Raw genomic sequence first — 21,692 nt, forward strand, 5'->3', positions numbered from 1 at the left:
ACATTAACCTATGAGGGTGACATTTTGTACACTGTGTTGATGAAGACCACAGTGTGAATTTCATGAGAAAATCTTGATATTACAGATATTAGATATTACAAGTTCAGACAGTTCAGTCACTGCGGTCATTTTGTTTCCTCAATGACTCACATATTCTGTGAAGTGATATAATGAAGTGATATAATGTCAAACCACACTTGCAAATTTTATGTTAAAATCTTGTTTTATATTTAATATATTTCCTACATAGCTGAAAACTATTAGCTGCAACTATGAACGGTGAACATTGTTGTTGTTTTATTTGTTCAATAAAAAACAAACGAAGGAGCATGTTCATATTCAGTGAATATGTTCCCCACATCTTATATTAACATAAAAACGTATTTGCCAGCCTCTTAAATTTCTGAACCATTTCTAGGCCCTTTATCAGATTTGTCCAAGACTATCAAAACATATTTTAAGAAGTTATCACAATTAAATATGATTATTGGGACTGTTTTGTCACTCTTTTCCAATGGTCAGAAACACCTGGCTGGAGGTACATATTTTTAGCAAGCCTACGCAGAAAAGCTCCATCCTGGGATTTAACCCAAGACCATCCAGCTGTGAAGCACTAGCATGAACCGCTGAGCCACCGTGATGAACCTATGCTAAACCTTCAGATGCCTGCCACCTTCACACTTTCTGATCAGTCATGTACCCTCAGTCTGTGAGTGGCTAACACTGTAACACAATATGAACGCAACCTTTGCATCCGACCGAGCTCATGTGTGAGAATAAAGAAGCCCTTGGCTAAAATGGCCAATTAACATTAGTTTAGACATCCACATGAGTTCACTTCTGTTGTACGACTGAAGAACAGATAACTCGGCGCAACCTCCCTAACAGCTCATATTAAGCAATATCATGAACTCACTTTCTCTTGAAGCATTGAATGTGATGGGATTTTGATGTCTTTTGGCATCCACCAAGATATGACAAGCTGCGACCGAAATAAATAATTTCAATTTATATAATATAATAATTAGTTCAAGTTTTGCCCTCTTTAAAAGGCACAACACCTAACTATTAACCCTTTTTAGAACAAATGGGATAAAATCGAAGTGGGTTGTTGAACCATTTTCCGAAAGTAACAAGCCTATTCAAGGAGGAAAAAATGCTATATTTTCCACCTGAAATTGCCGGAGTATGAGAATTACATTTTTATTTGGGTCGTGGTTTGTCATCAAACCACTTGAGAACTACTGATACAGAATACAGTATACAGTATCTCTTCACTGAGGTCTGTTTATTCAAGCAGCTCACACAGCATCTATCTATCTATCTATCTATCTATCTATCTATCTATCTATCTATCTATCTATCTATCTATCTATCTATCTATCTATCTATCTATCTATCTATCTATCTATCTATTTATCTATCTATCTATCTGTCTATCTATCTATCTATCTATCTATCTATCTATCTATCTATCTATCTATCTATCTATCTATCTATCTTCAATAATAATTAAAAATGAATAATTAATACTCTGTAAAACATTAATTAAATTGATATTGAATCAATCCTTTTCTATATTGCCCTACATTCTATATATATAAAAAACTACACTTCCCATGATGCAACTTTAACAGTAGGGCTCACATCCAAACAGCTGTTAGCCATTCCCTGTTTTTTTTTTTCATCCAGGAAGCTGTGTAATGGAAACTCTCTGGGATTTGTTTTACTGGGTTGTGAATAACTAAGGTATGAAGACTCTGGCTACTTTTTCCTGAAAAGAAATCCTGGCTAAGGAAATCTAAACAACTAAAATGTATTACTTTGGACACTTTTCAGTGGTCAACATCTTAATAATAAGGACACTTACCACTCATTCTTCGAGACATGTCTTTCTATATTTAGCCCAGTGGAAAGGGGAGCAAATGGTCAGGGCCAATATATTGCAAAAGGATTGCAAACAGACAGAAAGCATTTAAAGGAAGAGTACTGAGAAAAATACAAGGCGGATGAAAAGAGCAACATCAGTTCAAGCAATTTTTACAGAGCTGCAAGAAAATGTAATAGATATAAGGCACCAGCTGCTGGACTCTAATTAAGAGCATGCCTCCTGAAATACACTTGATGGCATTCATTCCCTCGTGGCATAAAAGATACAAATCAAGAATTCTCAGAGCCTGTTCTTTTCCTTCACTTCGTATGACTGTTATTTTTTTTATGAATTAGAGGAAATCAAAGGGAACACAAAACATGTTTTTCAGTCAGGTAATATAGATTTCAAGCAAAGCTGCATTATATTCTAATTGTATTTTTGAAAAAGTCTTTGCTCATGACTTCTGAGGGGGGTTTATATATTGCACCATGTTTTGCTTCATACTATCTTGCCAGCTGAAGTGGTTAATCTTATTAAGCCAACAAAAAGTACATAAACATGAGAAAGATAGCCCTTTATCTAGTTGAGCATGAAATCTAGTTAGCTTTCAAATTACTTTGGGAGAGGGGATGGGGCCAGATTATGTGTAATGAAAATGAAAAGACATAAAAACATGATATTCAAGAGTGTCCCAAAAGCAGAAAAAAACTGAAATGACAAAGTATAATCCTTGCAATTGTGTTGTCAAATTTATCATACAGCACGCACAAGAATGAAACTAAATATGTCTGTGGCTGTCTTGTTATCTTCTCTTTCCTCATCTATCATTTCATTTTTTTTTACTCCTGATCGCTCAGCGCAAGAATAGGAGCCAGGAACTGCAGGGCACAGTCCGTGACATCAGGCTTTGCATTTCAGATTTGATGATGTTAATCATCTGCCTTCAGGCCACTAAAGAAAATAGAGAGGGGCATCACATACAAAGGCAATGGGAAGAAGACAAGATAAGACAAGACAAGTTGACAGTAATAACAATTCTGAAGAAATTATCTTGTGTACTGTCCCCAGTTCTGGGTTTTACAGTATATAGCATACAGTACCCAGTAGTATTTACAGGTACTACTGGGTTTTCCTGGGATACATTAAGCTATCAAGAAAAGGTTAATATTTGATTTAAGTCAAAAATTTAAACAGGCAAACTTGTTTAATCCCTTAAACAGCTGGAGGGAGTCACACTGGGTCACTCTCACCATTTCTGCCCTTGCATTTCTCTGTCAGTTACACCTTCAGGAGTCACTTGTGATGCTTGTCACTCACAATCACCATCATAGTAAATGTATCACACTACTGAGTGGACTGGAGACCACCACCATGCAGGAACAACACACTGGTAGTTCTTCTGTGGATGAAGCCATGGCTGACACAAAGAAAATGCTGCAACACGATCCGACACTTTATTATTATAAATATTCTGTATTATTATAAAAGTAAAGGCTTAAACCAATGATATTATTTGTGTGGCCATATTGCTCTTTTCAATCAGGAAGTTAGAGCTGCCCATCCAGTCTGTGTGAATATTATGTACACAACCCACAGATCAATCCACTTAGTGCCCATAAAATAAAGGGAGTGGACAGGCTACTCTGCTAGTCTGACATCATAGCACTGGGCCATTAGGCTGAGTGCCATCATGACTTACCATCACTGTAGGGAGCCACTGGGCTTCAAACAAGCCAAATGCAGTTAACCATTTATTACAACCATCCTCAGTATCTTAAACCTGTTGATTGAGTGTGTGAAGTGAGAGATGAGAAGGCAAAGGCATAATACTTATAATAATCATTTAGAGCAGTGGTTCTCAAAGCAGGTTAGGGGGCCTCAGAGGCATTGCCAAAGCTTTTCTCTAAAACGTGTACATTGACAAATATTGATTTAGAAAGGAACATGACATGTGTTTGTTAAATATAGCTACTTTAGGTCAGTATTTAACTTATTAGTCTTTAGAATTAGGTAAGATGTGGACTGGGTTTGGAATTCCAGTCCAGTTGCTGTCATTATTGGGGTGCAACGTGGGTATTGATAAGGGGGGGGTGCAACCCTCTAGACTTTGAGGATGGCTGATTCAGAGTATCACTTTAGAAACATTATCTACAGCATCTATTAATGTAGCATTGCAAATATAGATGAAGGGATCAGATTCAAACTGATCTTGTGATACTTGAACTAAAATAGCAATAAGTGCAGTGCATTACAAATGGGGACATATAAGAAGCATGTATTTCAGCCAGGGCTCTGGGTATTAAACAAAATAGGAAGATACTTTAGTACCCACATTACACTGTTTTCCCCCCTCCTGGAGAAAAATTAAAACGCGTATTCTTCCTCCTGACTGAGAAACTTTGCAAACCCTTTACGCTAATGAGACGCACAACAAAATGTGTAGAATAATTCCCTTGACACCCAACCTCATGTCACTCTTCAGCGAGCGAACCACAAATGGCCTAAATAGGCTATAACGATCCACAAAGACAACTCGTAGTCAAGCACAATGTTCTTTGGGAGCCTCAGAACTGACACAAAGTGTGAAAATACGCTCAACAGTTTCACTTTTGTCAGGCCAAAACTATAATGGCATAAGATGGTCACCTATTGTTGGCAGTAGCTACAGTCAGAGGAACAGGTCCTGTGCAAAATAATGCAGTTTAAAAGCGCGTAAGCGGACTTTTACAACCAGCAACAGTACTTACATCTGCGCTGTTGGGAATTGCCCGGTTGACACCGACGAGAACGTGGCGAGAAGTAAAATTACACCAATTGAATAATCCATAGCTTGAGTTGTTTTACTTCCCGTCCGATCCACATGGGGAAATTTAGAAGAGCATCCGCAAATCCTCAGCGCTGCTCGCTCTCAGGCAAACGCCTCACACCGCCATCGGTGCGCGTTTGAAAACAAATCTCATCTAGTAATCCCTCCCCACTGTTGGTCTGAGGAGGGGGCTTCAATATGAGCGTCAATATGAAACTTTGATAAGCCTATGTTCAAACATCCATCTGAGGAAGTGCATGTAAACCCATAGAAACGATATAACTCAGAGAGCGGAAAGTAACAAGCTTTTAGAGGCGTCTGTTTGTGTAAAACCCGCGTGATTGATGTAAACCAGGGGTGCATGGAGGTGAAGATAAAAAGGTTTTTTTTTACTCGCTTTGATACTAATTAGACTGACTTTGTCTGCGAGGTTGTTTTCCAAACGCACTATCCTCCCAATAACACTGGTTAAAAGTCCAATCTGTGGTATTTACATTAAACAATTCTCCCACTGGTTTTATTAAATACAACAGTACAATATTCTCTCAAATTAAGAGTTAATAAATACTGCATTTACTGCACATTTCACAATAAGAAAACTAATATGAAGTAACTTCTATAGATTGCAAAATATATGTCAGACCACTCTTTCAGATTGTAATCTTTTCTGGGAACAAAAAAGGGCAAAAACATAAGAGAGTGATGTTTCCTGACTGAACATTGGACTCAAGAAGCCTCCCTGTTCTTGTTCATAGAAACAGGGTACACAAGTGTGACACAAAGTATCTAGAGGACAAACCACACTGTAGCATTTGCCACCATAAATCAGACAAACATAAGGGCTGTGTGCAAATAGCAGTCCAGTTACCCGAGTCAGATTACACCATCTCTTGAAAGTAAATGGGTAAATGAGAAACAGCAGCTAGCAAGAGTGTGGTTAAAGGCCATGGAAGATTCACAATTCACTATTTTTGTTGTTGTTAACCAGAAAGTAAGTAGACCAATTCTTTCACAGAGAGAATCAATGTTTTGAATGCTTTGTTATTGAGTTTTCCCCAATGTTCTGAAGATGTAAAAGAGCATTAGCATAGGAAGGCATCAAACTGGTGTTTCCAGGGTAATAAGGCATGAGTGCGCCTGCAGCAGGTGTGGCCTGAACAGAACATCCCTCCCACCTGTCCAGGGAATTGCCCTGCTGCCGTTGCCAAGCAACCCTTCTCTGCCTCAAAACTAGCAACTCAAGGCTGTAACGCTGTTGTTTTCTCCATAGGGGCAGGGCACATCTTACATCAGGCCAAACGCTCTGCCTTTTTGGATTCGATATATCACAACAGGCTGAAGATTGATTAACTTTTCATCTTTGCTCACACATGGCATTATTGATAGCTAGTGGTTTCCAAAGTGGGGTGAGCGGAGGGTACCGCTCACCCCATCATGGTTTCATGATATGAAAAAGAAACAGATAGATAGTGTAGGCTATTTATTCTAATTCTTAATTGGAAACAGAATAAATCTGTAAACAATATAAATACAGATATAGCCTACTAAACCTGGCTTAGACAGTTGTTTTGTTTGATATTGTCTATACCAGTGGTTCTCAACTGGTATGGCGTCAGGACCCACATCATCCTTGAATTAACAAGCCGCGACCCTCATGCGACTTAGACTTGTAAAATTTAATGTAAAATATTGTCTTATCCTCAAATTGTTACTGAATAACAGTCATTTTAACAGACGAACAGCGATTCTGTACTTTTTCTGCACATAGGTGTTAAAAGAAATGCTTGCTGGGAAAGGCTCCATGAACCACTCTTGGGTCCTGACCCACCATTTGAGAACCACTGATCTAAACTAAGCCTGAAAAGTTTTGGCAATCCCTGGCCAAAGATAAACAAAACATCCTTACTTTATTCCTTATAGACAGTGGGCCACAAAGCTGCGCCGACTCTGTGAGAGGAGTGATGGCGAGTGTGTGTGATATGATGTCTCACTCAGGACAGGGGCAGCCTCAGTGCCCTCTGTGCACTGACTGATCACATTACTATTACCCAAACTCTTCTGTCAGTAGGAGATGTTACGGGCCAGAGAAAGAAGGCCATGGGGTGAAACTGCCATCCCGTGACAGAAAACTGGGTTTCAGGAGGAATTGGGGATGATTGGACGTGAAGACTCAATGCTGTCGGGTAGTTTTTCAAGTAGGAAAGCTCCTTTACAATAAAAAACAAATACTATACAACTATGTCTTCATAACAAAAAAATGTTTTTTAAATATTTGTTATATTTTCTGGTATTTGAGACCACTGCCTGGAGTAAAAACTATGCATGTGTGGCAATGTTATCTGTTACTCACCTCTTTCTGTGCAGCTGATGACAGGCTCAGGATTCTGGACTGTTGCTTGAAGAGGGTCACATCTTTGAATGAGAAGTGGAGTGGCATAAGCAACATAGCATCGACTTTTAGTATACTACAGCTATTCAAAACTGTGCCTGGCTATTTACCCACACACACACACATACACACTGCAACCATCTTTAGTATGTAGTATCCACTAAAAACATGATTGAATTGTTGTTATTAATATGCAGCACAGATAAACAGAATGACAACTATGATCAAGGTGAGAATACTCAAAACATGTTCTGCTAAAATGGTTAACTCTGTAGTGAGTTGTTATTATATATGACCCATATCCTACATTTCTAATTTAGAGCATTTTGCTTGACGAAGGGCCACTGGCCGAAACATTGCATTAATAAAGGAACACTGGTGTTGCAAGTATATAGTGTGTGAGAGATTTTTCCTGTACTACGTTTAGCCTCTCTGCCTTCTCTTACGCACCTGTTGATGTGCGAAGTAAACCGTCTTTAATTTAGAGTAATAACCTATTGTTTCAGTGTCTAATAAAAAGCTCGATATTATCATATGTTTTATTATGAAGTACATTTTAAAAGAATACACTTTTTAATATGATATGTGTTGTGTCTGCGTAGATTTTGGTACAGTACTATTATATTCATTTGACCTTTATTCATCCAGGATAAAACTCATTGAGATTCAAGATGCAGGGGAATTTACATTTGTACAAAGATCATCAAATATTAAATCAATATAATACACTCAGATAAAACATGTGAAAGACTTTGTTTCAAGATTTGTCAATAGTGATTTGAAAGTATGAAGCGGCACAAGTTCTTTCAACTGAAACTCCTTCTGTAGTTTCAACAGATACACAAGAGGCAACTGATTCAATATTATCAATATTTAAATAATTTAAATTTAAAGTGCAGATAGAGGACCAAAAATGGACAATAGTAAAAGCATCAGATATTTTTTACCAAAGTAAAAGTATAAAAGTATGCATTTAAAATGTACTTTATAAGTAAAAAGTAAAAGTATTTAAGAGTTTAATGTGCAGGATTTTTATTTAAATCATTTGAATCAAACCAGGTCTAAACGAGTAATTCACAAAAAAACAGGAAATAAACCAGGTCTAAACCAGTTCTAAACAGGAGTAAACCACTAAACCAATTCTAACTGGAACTAAACCAGTTCATGGGAAAGATAAAATACTTTTACTTTTTACCCAATTTAAAAATGTAGCGGAGTAGAAAGTACAAATACAGGTTCTAAAATGTAGTAAAGTAATAGTATAAAGTATTCATCATAAAATTGACTTAAGTAAAGTAAAAGTAGTATTATTACCTATAACTTGTACTTTTCACTTTGTTACTTCCCACCGCTGGAAGTGTTGCCATCTGGTGGTAAGAAGAAGTAATACACGTAAATGGTATCGTCAGATCGCTGCTCTAACGACTTGAGTATCGTTTGGAAGTAATTCTACTTTCGAGTAGTTTTACACTTTTAACTTCTACTTGAGCAACATCATAATGAAGCACCAGTTCTATTACTTGAGGGAAACAAGGAAATAAAAGGCACAAACAAAATAAATGCAATCTGTGTTTCATATGCCCCTTATTTCTTTTTGTTTTGTTTTTGTTCCTCTGTATTTATGTAACTTCTGCAACAAATCAGACTTTTACTCTCAAACGGTTAGTACTCACAATACACAAACTTAATTTTCTCCCAGTACTTACACTTCCACAGGAGGAAAAATTGTTTAAAGTTACTCTTACTGGTGACATTTTATTGTGTCTACCACATGTTCAAAAGTGTTTCGACCTGTTTCTATTTCTGCTCATTTACGGTAGATTCTCACACTGTCACAGATTCACATTATTATTCTTATAATTGCAAATAAAAGAAACATACCTCCAAACGAGAGTGTCTCCTTCTTAAAATGACTCTGGCGCCGCTTGTTGGCCGGATGAAAAAGTGCATTCATTTGGAGAACATGATTGGTCATTTAATTGGAAGTATGCGCGCGCGGAGGTCTATTTTTTTGAACTTCCACAATGTAAAATATCTCAAGACTTTAGACTTAGACAAAATGTATAAAATCACATTGTGAACTATCAAAATTGATGTGTGGCCAAACAAAACAAACAAACTGAAGGATATGCATGTAGTGCCAGAGTCAAAAACACAAGCGTTGAGTTGAGTACTGATATTTAATATTGACACGTGGGGCAACAGCCATTTTTACAGCACAATTTGCATATTTTATCAATACCTTCTTTATACAATCACAAAACCATGACAGCAGATGTCAGTTTACTTTACAATAGGAAAACCGGGACAGGTTTTACAAGCATATCTTTGTACAGTCAGCATACAATATCATAACTATTTACCTCTAGATCTATTTCGCTCTGTTCAGCACCGTTCTACTTCTTTCATGTTTTTCATTATTATAATCTGGACACAAAAATAGTATGAACCATCAACAAAACATGCAACATCCAGTGAGGGGGGGCACATTTAAATCTCCTGCAACTAGTTGATTTGAGTAGATAGATTTCGACAAATGCTTTCGTGTTTGGGGTGAAGGGATGCGTAAAATCTCAATTCATAATAAAGACAGATGACTTGGTTTTTTTTTTTATCATTTCATCTCTACACTGTTCAAGTCAAGTTTATCCAATGACCTGCCAATAAACTATTTGCACAAATCCCACTACAAAACATGTATTTACAATGTTGGGGGGGGGGGGGGAAGTGATGACAGTTGTGCAAGTAAAAATGAATGCGTTTTTTTGTCTTCAGTATCACAAGAAATGCAAAACAATAACGTCGGACACACCGCAGTTTAAATAAGCCAATGTCATGCATGGACTTGGTATGAGGATGCAAAACATACCGGGACAAGAACACAAAGATAACAGATAAGCAGAATTGAACTTTTGATACGATTCTTGTGGACAACGAACAATGAAACAAACCGATTGACAAGTGCACGATGAGTGTTTTCAATACATTTCTACCTGTAAAGTTGAGTTTTTGCGATTCTATGTTAATAAAAAAAGGAAAATGTCGCTGATTCTCTGAGTATTTGGACCCTCATAATATTGTAAACAAATAACAACAAGCTTAGATAAAAAACCTCTCACATCTTTTGTAAAGCTATAAACAATAATAATAAAACATAAATACAAAATAACAAGTTGGATTAAGAATATAAAAATGGAATAACTAAACTGCTGTGCAAACTATACCCGATTGTGGCTCATATAATGCATTGCTCAAGGTCTCTTTGTCAATTTTGCATAGAAGTCACTCAGAATCTGAATTCCAGAGCACGAGTAACTCATGAAGCCACTTGTCACTTCCACGATTGGCACTGAATGACCCTTTTTAAAATGCTTGACGAATTAACAGCTCATCATAGTATTGTTTTATGTGCGGACGGGATGTGTATATGAGGAACATGGAACAACATACAACACAAATGTCTTACTGCTAATGAACATTTGACACATTTCATAACCTGGTGGTTTTAATCCAGTGTTTATTTGTCTCTGTGTTTCGACAGGTCTTGAGCCCCTCTTCTTGTCCTAACTTTGAACATAAAGACCTCTGTGGATGTGTTATTTAAAGCAAAATCACCGTGCCAGCTTTACATTCGGAGCCAAAGTGCAAAATACTACAAAAGCAGCCTAATTTAAGTTGTGTGCTTGGATCTCATGGAGAAATAAAAATACATGTAAAAAAAATATGTCACATGTCAAATAAAGGACTCACATTTGTGGGGGGGGGGCTCTGGGTAAATAAAAGTCACAATCATCACAACACAATCACTCGATTGTCTGTGATAAAGATAGCTCTGACGATATATTCTATTTATATACTGATCAATATATTTAAATTTCTAGTGTTACCATTTTATTTGTTATTTACAACATGAACCATTGAAGGCTTCATTGCGGAACATGTGGCACTGCTAACCAAACACTAATCCGCACAATATACAGTCAATCAAGACTCATTTGCTATCAGTTAAAATGAATATTACATTACATAATAATCTTTAATCCATATCAATTTAAGCTAAGTTGAGAGAAAACACGTTGGATGCTTTAATAGGAAATAAGGATTAACTTTTTTTTTTTCATCTTGAAGTGGAATGCTCATTAGTGAGATACAAAATAGACTATGCTTCCCAAGGATACGGCAAATAAAAGTTCCTGCTTTTATTTTATTATAAAAATAAATAAGATAAGTTCATATAGGAGTAATACAAATTTCTCTGTTGATCACAATAAAGGGATGGGATATGGTGTTTATAGTGCCTTTGAAATAATTTAATAAATAAAGTATCTAAGTTCTACAATTACTGAATATCCATTCCCTGTTTCTAGTAAACGTCAGTGTTATTTCCAGTGTGAATGACAGCTGTGTATTAGTGAATGTAAGTGTATAGATACAATATGTGGTGACTCCATGTTAAAGTGTGAATAACCTGGTTGATTACTCTTGACCTTTGACCCTGGCTACACTACACCACACACTTTGTAAACATATAAACATTCTCACCCAAAAAACATTATTCTGATCAGTTCACTTCATATCATCCATGGTTGCACTGCACCCAAAGTTTGGTTCAACCAAAGCACATTGACAGATCCTTACTGGAAACAAAGCGTGGCCGCTGGCATGTTCGGCCTCCCTCTATGAGTGGATTTGGGCAGTACTGGCGTGCAACTTGTGCCAGCTCACAACCCGTTTACGTAGGTCCACTTTGTCCAACCACACATAGGCCTCACCGATCAGAGTCTTCTTCATAAACTTGCCTCCATTCGACACCAGAAAGAGCTGTCGAAAGGGAGGATTAGTACATACACATATTCATGGACAGTTTGTATAGTGTGAACAAGGGATGCACCGATACTGATATCTAATACAAGTGCCGATCCATAAAAAAATACAGGATCAGGTATTTCAGGGGCTTTGGCTCTCGTCGTTTTAAAGGACGTTTACTGGGTCAGATACAGTCATGAAATAATATTGACCACTGTTGAAGGTCTTATACAGCTTATGTGCAATGCAGAAGCTGTCCACATATTAATTTTGTGTAGAAAAGTGATGTTTTTACATTTCAATTTATTAATGGGAAAACCTGTTTGCAAGTGTGTTGGTATATGAAGTAAAAAAGCAGGATCAGTGCATCTCTGGTGTAGACAAAAGTGGTCACCTGCAGAGCATGTCCTGTGGGGTTCATGCAGAAGCGGAAAGTCTCGTTGAAAGATGGTTCTCGGTCATGACGACAAACTTTGGTCTTCTTCTTGATGATCCTCTTCTGAGTCGCAATATTCACCACATACAGCTTCACATAAAGGTCTAGAAATCACATTAAGACTCATTTTAATACAGGTGTTGCGAGGCACAAAGGCCCTTAATAGTGTGCTCCTTAAATGTGGTCATGTTTGAACACTTTTATATCTTTGCTTTGCTCTGATTTAAAATGCAAATTAATCTCTTAAAATAGATGAGCTGTTAGCATGCTAACGGATGGAGTTGGGACCATGGCCACCACCCGGCGTAGCGTGTTTACATGCATGAGTCCAATGTGGGTTCATTAACATGCACTGTCCCGTCCCAATAAACAAATACAAAATATTACATAAGATGGATATGTTTCGAGATGTTTGTGATTGAAATTTATGCATGTCACTAACTTGCAAGAGGTACATTCATACCCGGCAGGTGGTCTGGAGATTTGAATTTATACGTGATATTGCGACACTGAAGAATTTCCAAGACCAGATGGTCACCTTCTGTTTTCGCCTCCTTTTTGAGAGCAATCTTAATTTCCCCCATAACATGAGACTTGCCTACAAACATATAAAACATTCAGACAATGAGGTACAGGCATACACTGTGGAGCAAGACTGGCAGCTGATCTCAGATAAAGCCAATTGGCTCAATGATTTATTTATTTGTGACACAAGTTTAGAATTTGACATTTATTTACTGAAAAGGAATAACCCCTTGAGATGGAGCATCTCGTTTTCAAGGGTGTCCTCGAGTCCAGGTACAGAAATTGACCTTATAGCTGCAGTCAAATGAAAGTCAGAATGAAAATAAGTATTACAGTAGTACAATATCTGACCACCAGGGACTTGCATTATGGGTATTCATTAAAAAAAAAGTTAGCATTACAGATAAATACAATATTTACTGTATAAATGTCTTTGCTGTCATCAATAAAATATCAAAACATTCATAAGATAAGTTATTAATATGAATTTTACCTTCACCATCATTGTGCCCCATGGATGATTTCACCATGTCTGTGCCATTGGGAATTTTCCCCCTGAAATAAAAACAAATCTTAACATGTCCTTTTTTGAAATGAATGAATTGAAATGAAAGTGGTAAATAAAATTTCTCACATTCTGGGCACTTGGAAGATGGCACTATCCACCTCATTAGCTTCTGCTTCTTCGTCCAGCAGGCTGTAGACACTCCCACTCAGCCCGCTGTCCAGGGAGGCCGCAGTGACTGGAATTTCACCAGATCTGTACGCAGAGCGGGCTGCACAAACACCACAACTAAATACATGTAGTATTGACCTCTGCTGAGGTCAGAACTGAAAGTTCTATATATTTTAATCATTATAATAGCCCAAATAAAACGTATTATCCAAAGGAAACTGCCCTCAATGCACACAGACATATTATTATAATGAATCACACAAACAGACTATTGACAAAAAGCACACAATGTCATCATCATTGACAAAGCTGTAATGCTGTAATGCAATGAAAGAGTGGTTAAACAACATGATTTATTCTGAGACATTACAGACATAGGACTATGTTTATGGAGAGGTCAGACCAAGCAAGAGACATCCCAAACTAATATTGTTAGTGAACTGTATGTAAAATATGAGCAAATCTTCCATTTAAAGTTTAATTAGTCTTTCTTCTTTTATAATTGTATTCATGATTTTTAAAGCTTGCACTGTTTTTCTTTTTTTTTTAAATCTTCATCAGAGCTGTTTATTCATTCTGAACGATTATGAATGATGTGAAATGTTTGTGGCAAGATTCATGCTAAACACATCTCTGTGACTACTCAAAAATGAGCTCTGTAACACCAGCGTCTCTTGATTTTGTGAGAGCGATGATGAATGTGAAGTGGGCTGGTTGTCTTTTAAAGAGTGTGTTTAACTGCATAAATCTTAAAGGTGATTTAGTCAAGTTATCTTATGCTCTTTTTAGTAAGTTTAGTAAGATGCCCCTCACTCTTTTTACAGATGTGCATTAGTAGTTTAGCATCTTTCGCATACATTTTATGGCTCCATCCTACTGCACAGCTCTCACCTCCGCTGCTCTGGGGCCTCTCCTCTGACCAGGCCTTCCTCAGGGTCACATGTCTGTTGTCCGAAGGGCGCCTATCGGACACAGGCGGAAGGGTGGGCAGCCAGTCGGATTGGGCTCTCTGAACGGTGAGCACACCCACTACGCTGTGTCGCTGGTGCCTCAGAGAAAAACGGCCCCTTTGGCCTGGATCCATTGTTAATGTGGCCGTGAGTCGCACATGAGAGGTCAGCACCAGGGAGCAAAGGTCATGGTTCCAGTTTAAGATGGTGAAGGGAGGAGCAAGATGGATATTCAGAGAGAGGAACACTGTCTCTTCACCATGGTTACCAACTTCATGCAGCCACAGTGAGTAGTGCACATTGGTGCCTCCTGCATGTCTCTATGAGGCAGGCTGTGCAGCATGAACTGGGGTGAATAGTGCTCAGTAGTTGATTAAACAGATGAAGGGAGGTAACCAACTGCATGCAGAGCAATCATCACAAAGGATGAAGTTTTTTTTGTTTAGAAACACAAAAAAAAGAGAAAAAAATTGCACAAAAAAGTTAAATAGTAATATCAATGAGGGTTGATATTATTTCAAAAGACGTTGGGGTACAACTTTCTTCTGTTATTAAGAGTATTTATGCATTCATTGTTCTGATCAAACTTCACGAAAGGTTTATTTCACTACATTAACATTGGATCACATTTATTTTAACTGAGCAATGTTTTTTATAGGTACAGCTTTTATTGCTTGTGGAATACTGCTAGTACTCCAAAAGCATTTGGAACAGGACTATAGTAAACGTGCTTACAAGGACTTGGTCTATCATTACATACAGAAGAGAAGTGTGAGGGCTGGTAACAAGGTGAAAACAGGGGAAGTACCAGGGGGTGTCATTGTGAAGGATAAGAATCCAAAAGAAAACCAAAGGAAGAAAAGATAAATAAGTGAACAGAAGGCTGAACAGATGAATGTGAGGAAGCCATGCTGCGTGGGCTTTATTTGCGTCTTGGTTTACTTGGTTGGAGGCGCTGTGGTGGCTGCTGAAGTGATTGCTGAGGGGCATCACCTGTGGCTATGCCACTTCCGCTGCCGCTGTCCTGATGGTGCCGTGTGGTGCTTTTGGAGTGAGCACCGTGTGAGCGAGAGTGTTGGCTGTGTCCATGACTTTGGCTCTGGCCCTCAGACTGGGAAGGCTTCGCTGTGCCAGGGCTACTGTGAGATTTCTCAATAGAGGGAACCTGTGCATCTAAAACAACCAGATTACCAAATTATTAAATATCTGCATTTTGGCTTACTTTTACTGCAACACACAGCTATGGTGTTGCACAACTTCAATCCAGCTATTAAGACGTTCTAAAATGCCAACACCAATAACTATTTTACAGCCATGCTGCCATCTGTGTTAGTTTGTATCAAAGGAAGGCTAGAGCAAGGTCCTTGACTTTTGTGAAATTATGGCAACCAAGACAACAGACCACAGGAAAGCAAGAAGCATGAAGATTGTAATAGATGCAAAAATAATGAGTGCAGAAGCAGAGAGCAAGTTGTACAGTGAGAAACTAGACAGATGAAGCAGCACTGATCAAAGCAGCTTAACTGTAACAAATAAAGTAGGCATCAACAAAACGGAACATCTAAAAAATATAGTACTGGGGAATTGGTAGTGATACTGCTAAAGTCAAGCAGGACAGTAAAGTTTATCCTTTCCTACCCTTTGCTGGATCTGGAAAGACACCATGACTTCGGCTCTTAGTGACAGATGATTTAGGCGAATCCTGGATATCATGTGTTGAGCCAGTTTTTGGTGAGGAATGCTGTGAAGAAGTTTTGGAGCTGTGACGACTCTGTCCTGAGTGGGATCGCCGGTGGTGGTCCCCTTCACTCTGTTCCTTCAGAGTGAGCCATCGAGGCACATTGTCCAGCTGAGCTGTATTGGACAGGTCTATAAGGACCTAAAAGCAAAAGGATCGGTGATGCAAATTCAAAAAGAATTATGGGTAAAGTATGCAACAGGATAAAATCAAGTTTACCTCTCCTAAGAAATCATTTGATGAGCACTTATCATAGTCCCACACACTGACTTCCAGGGTCTTCTTTTTTAGCTGCAGCATAGTAAGAGAAGAATAAATAGTAAATAGTAAAATAGTAAACTTGCTTTGCTTTGACCATTGTTTAGCTCTATATTTCTCATAATGCTCTTTATTAGTGAGACATGGCTGCTGTATCTACCTGTTCCAGATGGATGTTCTTGTAGATCACAGTCTGGTTCCACTCAGGATTGATACTCTTGCCAGCGTGCTTGGACCTCCGCTTGTTCTCAGCACTGAAAAACACATGACAACACACAGCGTCTTGTAATAGGGGTCACTCACAAACACAGCCCATGCAGGTTACCACAATGAGGTGAGAACAGTGTAAATAGTACACAGTGCAGAAAACGGTGACAGCAAAGGGAGGTGATGATGCGACGCACATTGTTGGAGGAGTGCACAATGTGACAGGAACAAGGCCCGGGCTGTGTGCATGAGCAGTGGGCTACAACGTCAGGGTGTGCTGCAAAAAAGTCCATTTTGGATTAACCATACTGTGATATCTAAAAGAAATGTACTATGTTGCACTGTTGGTAAAATGGATGTTTTTTGCAGTATGTGGGTTGGTGAAGACTGAAGGCTGCAGGGTAAGTGCGACTATTTCAATATTAGTTTCAATATTAGTTAGTTTTTAAAGACAGGGAGGGTTTTCAATTGACTGGAACACAATATATGACATTTGGATGAGTAGAAAGGGTTAGGTATATCAAATTGATGTATACTTAATATAGACACTAGTGCGGCCAACAAATGGTCATAGTTTACTAAAATATTGCATTGCAGTATCTAGGGTGCCTGGGTAAATTAAATTAATCCTGGTTAGTCACTGTTTTACCTTCATAAAACTGACATCCAAGAAGAGACAACTGCATTTCAACAGAACCAATGGATCAAAGTATAATAGTTAAATTGGGCAAATCACATACCTGGCATTCTGGACAACCATGACCTGACTGAGGGGATCCAGCATGCATTAAATATAAAGAACAACATACAGAAACAATAGTCAGAGGGAGTGGGGGGGTCAAACGAGTGCCCGAGGACTGTGGACAGTGCTGAGTTTTGAAGGTTTTTATGTTTCTGAAGGGGAGTGAATGTATTGTGCACTTTCACTATGTCACTGTATTCAGTGAGTGAGAAGATCTGTTTACAGCCACTTTAGTGGACTGATAAATGGATGATAATGGTACTCATGATATGACCTATCATAGGACTGTAAAATATATATTTTATTTTATCACTTTGAACATAATAATATATGTGTGTTCTAAATGTGTTGCCAATGAATTTGTGATAAAAAAAATAAAAAAACAAACTGAAAAAGCTGTGACAGTGACATGTAGCATAGCATAACATGCATGTTTCCAAAACCATTGATGTAAATAAAAGGACAGTGTATGAGCACTGTCATATGTATATTATGGGAACAATTAAATAGTACTACAAATACCGGTAGTCAGGAACAAAATAGTATAAAGCCAGTTACATACAGTGTGCCAAGATGAATGAAGCCTTACTAATATGCACTTGTAGACCATAGTACAAAAATCAATAGTGATTTGTAGCACTTAAAGTATTTTCCAATCACACATCAACAGAATGCAGTAAATGCTGCAAAAGATCTGTTTTTAACAATTTTCTGCATTGGACAGATAATATTAAGTTGTCCGAGGAGAAAATAACAAACATCTGTCTGCTCAACGCAATCTAAGGATGAGACATTCAGCCGAGTTTAGGAATGTGCATTGACAAAACATAAAAATAATAAAGTTTTTCTCACAGGGTTTTTAGAGTAGAAGAATGTTGCAAAAGCAACTTAACTCTATTCCTGAACATCACATTCAGTAATAAATACATCAACTACATATATTAATGTACCCGTTGACTCACCCTCTCCCAGGAAGAAGATACACTTTAACAAATGGGTCAGAGTAGCCATTGTTGTCTCGTGGGGCAAGGTTTCTGGCCTGCAGGACATGAACGATCAAGTTTCCCAGCTGCTTGTCATAGTGGATTTGAAGCTAAAAGAGGAGTCAAAAAAGAATCAATAATTTTACTGAGAGTTGCCGCTGTTAGTTTGTATGCACTTAGGTTTGAGGAAAAAGTTAATGGAATCACATTTTAGAGTCCAGATAGAGAATGTTTTGTATTGACATACCTGTATCTCTCCTGAGATGGGGTGTGAATGAGTCTTCTCTACGCTCTGTAATGGAGAACAGCATCAGGTAAAATGCACTTCAGATTAAAGAATCAGTGCATCATTTAGGTGTAGGTATTTAATAACTTTCATCATTATATTTCACCAAAACAATAGCAAGTGTCTTGCCTTGCTGTTGTGGCGTTTCTTGCTGACAGACGGTGATCCTGGCTGTGCGGGGCTTGATGTGGCTGATGTGCTGGGAGGTAGAGCAGTGGGGGCCTGCTGCTGTGACACCTTCTGCAGTTCAGCTGCCAGCTGCTTGGGGTCAACGCCTGGAGACCTGGGAGGTCGCTCACCTGACAGGACGCACACATGTCAACAACATTTAATAAACAGCTTTTGACGGTGCCTGTAAGAGTGGGTTCAACAATGTTCACAGTGAACACACATGAAACTCAAACACAGAGGAATATGTTGTTAGATCAGACGAGTGGTAACAACGCCAACAAATGCCAAAACCTGACGATACAGAAAGATAGTTCAAAGCTAAATGTGAACCTACTTTTACTGTGATCTTGGAAATTCAGGTTCTGGGATGTCTCTGACTCAGCCAGCATATTAAGATCTCTGCAAATGAAAAAATTGAGTTCAATACTATTAGAAGTAGCATTGACTGGTTATATATGTGTCTGAATGCTAAATGTTTTTACTCACAGTCTGACACACACTTCAGCCTCATTACATGACTGACTAACAAGCCCTTGCACCTCTTCATAGGTTTTCCCCGTCAGGAACACACCGTTCCACTCCAGAACTTGCATTCCTGAAAACAAGTCATGAAAGTGTAAAATGTAACAGTATTTGACACACTTTATAGAGCTTTCCTTGTCTCAAATTACTTATTACCAGTAAAATTTCAACCCAAAGAAAAATTATTGCAGAGTTGAAACACTTTAAAAACCACAGTGCTTAAAAAACTTGTAGCACAAAAGAGATTCAAACAGGCTGGATGTAGTTGGAGAAAAGAGGATCCACACAACACAGCAAACTCCGCGACACACCCTGCAAAGAGACTTACATGGTCTGAAGCAGCTCATGAGTAGGTTCCTGTGCTTGTGGCGATACTCTCGGACTGAAGACGTTGGGAACAGGGAACATTTGCTATTTCAACTCAATTTAAACATTGATGGCCTTCAATCAATCAAACTTTTAAAAAACTGAGCTCGTGTGTCATTGAGATAAGAGGTACGATGGCGATGTTCCTGTAAATTACCCTCAGATATGGACAGACAACTGGCATTATCTCCATATTACACATTACTTCAGCATTGTTTGTGTTGTTAGATTTCTGGTAATAACCAATGCCCAAACTATACATTTGGCTGCACCTAAGAACTTCTCAAGTTACAGCTTTATCAACACTACTTTTGGGAACAGGCACATTCACAGTTCCCGACTGTACAATATGAAATCAATAATTCCACACATTTCTATCAATAATCCTGTTATGATCCAAAATGATCCAACTATAGTGTCTAATGAGAGAGTTTTTATTCCCCACTCTGTATAAGTGATACCTTTTTTTTTTTTTTTATCAAGATCAATTCTAATGTTCACCTTGAGATTCTGCTTCTTCTGTTCCAGCAGCCTATTTAATATTTTTTTCATTGCATATGTTTCTGGGCCAAACATTTGCTTAATTTAGTCAATATGACAGAAAAATAATAATGACAATAATTATACATCACACTGTATAGTGCTTTTTTGGACACTCAAAGATGCATGGGAATCAACTCTTACCTTCAAGGATTTTTCCAGTCTGCTCAGCTGCTCCTCCAGGTAAAACTTTGGCCACATAAGCTCCAATGTCTCCATTACTTTTAGGAACTTCTTTACCTCCAACTATACGAATACCGAGACCATTTCCTTTTGTAAAAAAAAAAAGATAAAATTGCAAAGAATTTGCTATAATTTATTCATGTTATGTATCAAAGGCATACATGAGACCGTAATGTCCATCAAAGGTATCATCATTTTGCTAATATAGCTAAGTATTAAGATATTGACCCATCACACAGTGCATTACCTGAGACAGAGCGGTCCTTGGGGTCCCGCTGCAGTTTAACCCTGAGATGAGGGAAGGGGTAATAGGAGCCTTTTACCTGTGGTGGTTGCACAGTAGGCAGAGGCATTAGATCAAGAGTATATAAATAAATGGGCATAAACCACACACAGAAATAGCTGGCTTATCCCCATGTGCTGCATTTATATTAACCATATTTAGTAAGTGATGCTGAAGCTTCACCTGTCTTTTGTCCAGTGCATCTGGTCGTCCATCTCGAGGTTTTTCAAACCAGTTGGTTTCTTCACATTGAAGGTGATATGCTTAAAGAACACACATATCCTTTACTTTATGACCAATTAAAATCACTATTGTGGTTTCTAATTTGTATTTAGGAAATATTTGGATAGAAGAATGGGAACAATTATTAAGTCTGGAAACAAATTAGCAATAAGCAGCATACAATGATCGGGCAACATTTCACAGTTAGCATTAATAATAGCATTAGTTTATTCACCAGCATCGATTTTTTGGCAAAAATATAGCTGCAATATTTTAAATACTTTAAGTATGCAAAAGTGGACAACATGTAATAAGTTGTTTAATCCAATATTAGTTATTATTCTTGCAGGTTAATACTTAAAGTGCATATGACACATTAGACACAATTTTTGCAAAAACATTATGTTGAAGATTTGACTTAAGATTGTTCCCAGCTTTTTTTTAGTCTGGCCATTTTTGTGATGTTTATAGTTTCACTTTCTTATTGGACTCTGACAGGAAGTGACATAGAACAAGGTAAACAATTTTAAACTGTTGCCATGCCACCATGTTATGTCAATGGGAAATGAGTCAAACTGCTATGGAATGTTTCCTTCTTCTATATCACTTCCTGTCAGCAGTCTACAAATTAAAATTAAAATAACTTTGCCCAACATTTCTTCATTAAAATTACTGCCTCACTGAAATGGATGAACTTACAACTAATGTTATCCTTCTAAATAAGTCAAAT

At 37.9% G+C, this 21,692-nt stretch overlaps 2 protein-coding genes across 3 annotated transcripts in view; both read right to left on the minus strand.

Annotated features, from left to right (window-relative positions):
* The window catches only part of cacna2d1a (calcium channel, voltage-dependent, alpha 2/delta subunit 1a), a 63,580-nt gene extending 58,647 nt beyond the window's left edge, over positions 1-4,933 (minus strand). Inside the window, exon 1 of the mRNA XM_079582752.1 lies at positions 4,621-4,933. Within this exon, the coding sequence (XP_079438878.1) occupies positions 4,621-4,700 (80 nt within the window). The 5' untranslated portion in view covers positions 4,701-4,933. The remainder of the gene's footprint in view (positions 1-4,620) is intronic.
* A 5,704-nt stretch (positions 4,934-10,637) lies between these two features.
* pcloa (piccolo presynaptic cytomatrix protein a) overlaps positions 10,638-21,692 on the minus strand; it is a 42,648-nt gene continuing 31,593 nt past the window's right edge. Inside the window, exons 8-26 of one of the 2 annotated variants that reach the window (XM_079582736.1) lie at positions 20,924-21,003; positions 20,705-20,780; positions 20,419-20,544; positions 19,333-19,441; positions 19,181-19,245; positions 18,805-18,974; positions 18,637-18,681; positions 18,369-18,499; positions 17,405-17,431; positions 16,618-16,711; positions 16,419-16,490; positions 16,100-16,340; positions 15,404-15,634; positions 14,403-14,585; positions 13,470-13,611; positions 13,329-13,390; positions 12,774-12,908; positions 12,269-12,414; positions 10,638-11,889 (exon numbers count right to left, since the gene is read on the minus strand). In XM_079582736.1, coding sequence (XP_079438862.1) covers positions 11,746-11,889; positions 12,269-12,414; positions 12,774-12,908; positions 13,329-13,390; positions 13,470-13,611; positions 14,403-14,585; positions 15,404-15,634; positions 16,100-16,340; positions 16,419-16,490; positions 16,618-16,711; positions 17,405-17,431; positions 18,369-18,499; positions 18,637-18,681; positions 18,805-18,974; positions 19,181-19,245; positions 19,333-19,441; positions 20,419-20,544; positions 20,705-20,780; positions 20,924-21,003 — 2,279 coding nt within the window. In that variant the 3' untranslated portion in view covers positions 10,638-11,745. Of the gene's footprint in view, positions 11,890-12,268; positions 12,415-12,773; positions 12,909-13,328; positions 13,391-13,469; positions 13,612-14,402; positions 14,586-15,403; positions 15,635-16,099; positions 16,341-16,418; positions 16,491-16,617; positions 16,712-17,404; positions 17,432-18,368; positions 18,500-18,636; positions 18,682-18,762; positions 18,975-19,180; positions 19,246-19,332; positions 19,442-20,418; positions 20,545-20,704; positions 20,781-20,923; positions 21,004-21,692 lie in introns of those variants that run through there. The other variant, XM_079582735.1, reaches the window with a different exon arrangement.

The sequence above is a fragment of the Gobius niger genome (genome assembly GCF_951799975.1).
Source record: "Gobius niger genome assembly, chromosome: 2".
Classification (NCBI taxonomy): domain Eukaryota; kingdom Metazoa; phylum Chordata; class Actinopteri; order Gobiiformes; family Gobiidae; genus Gobius; species Gobius niger.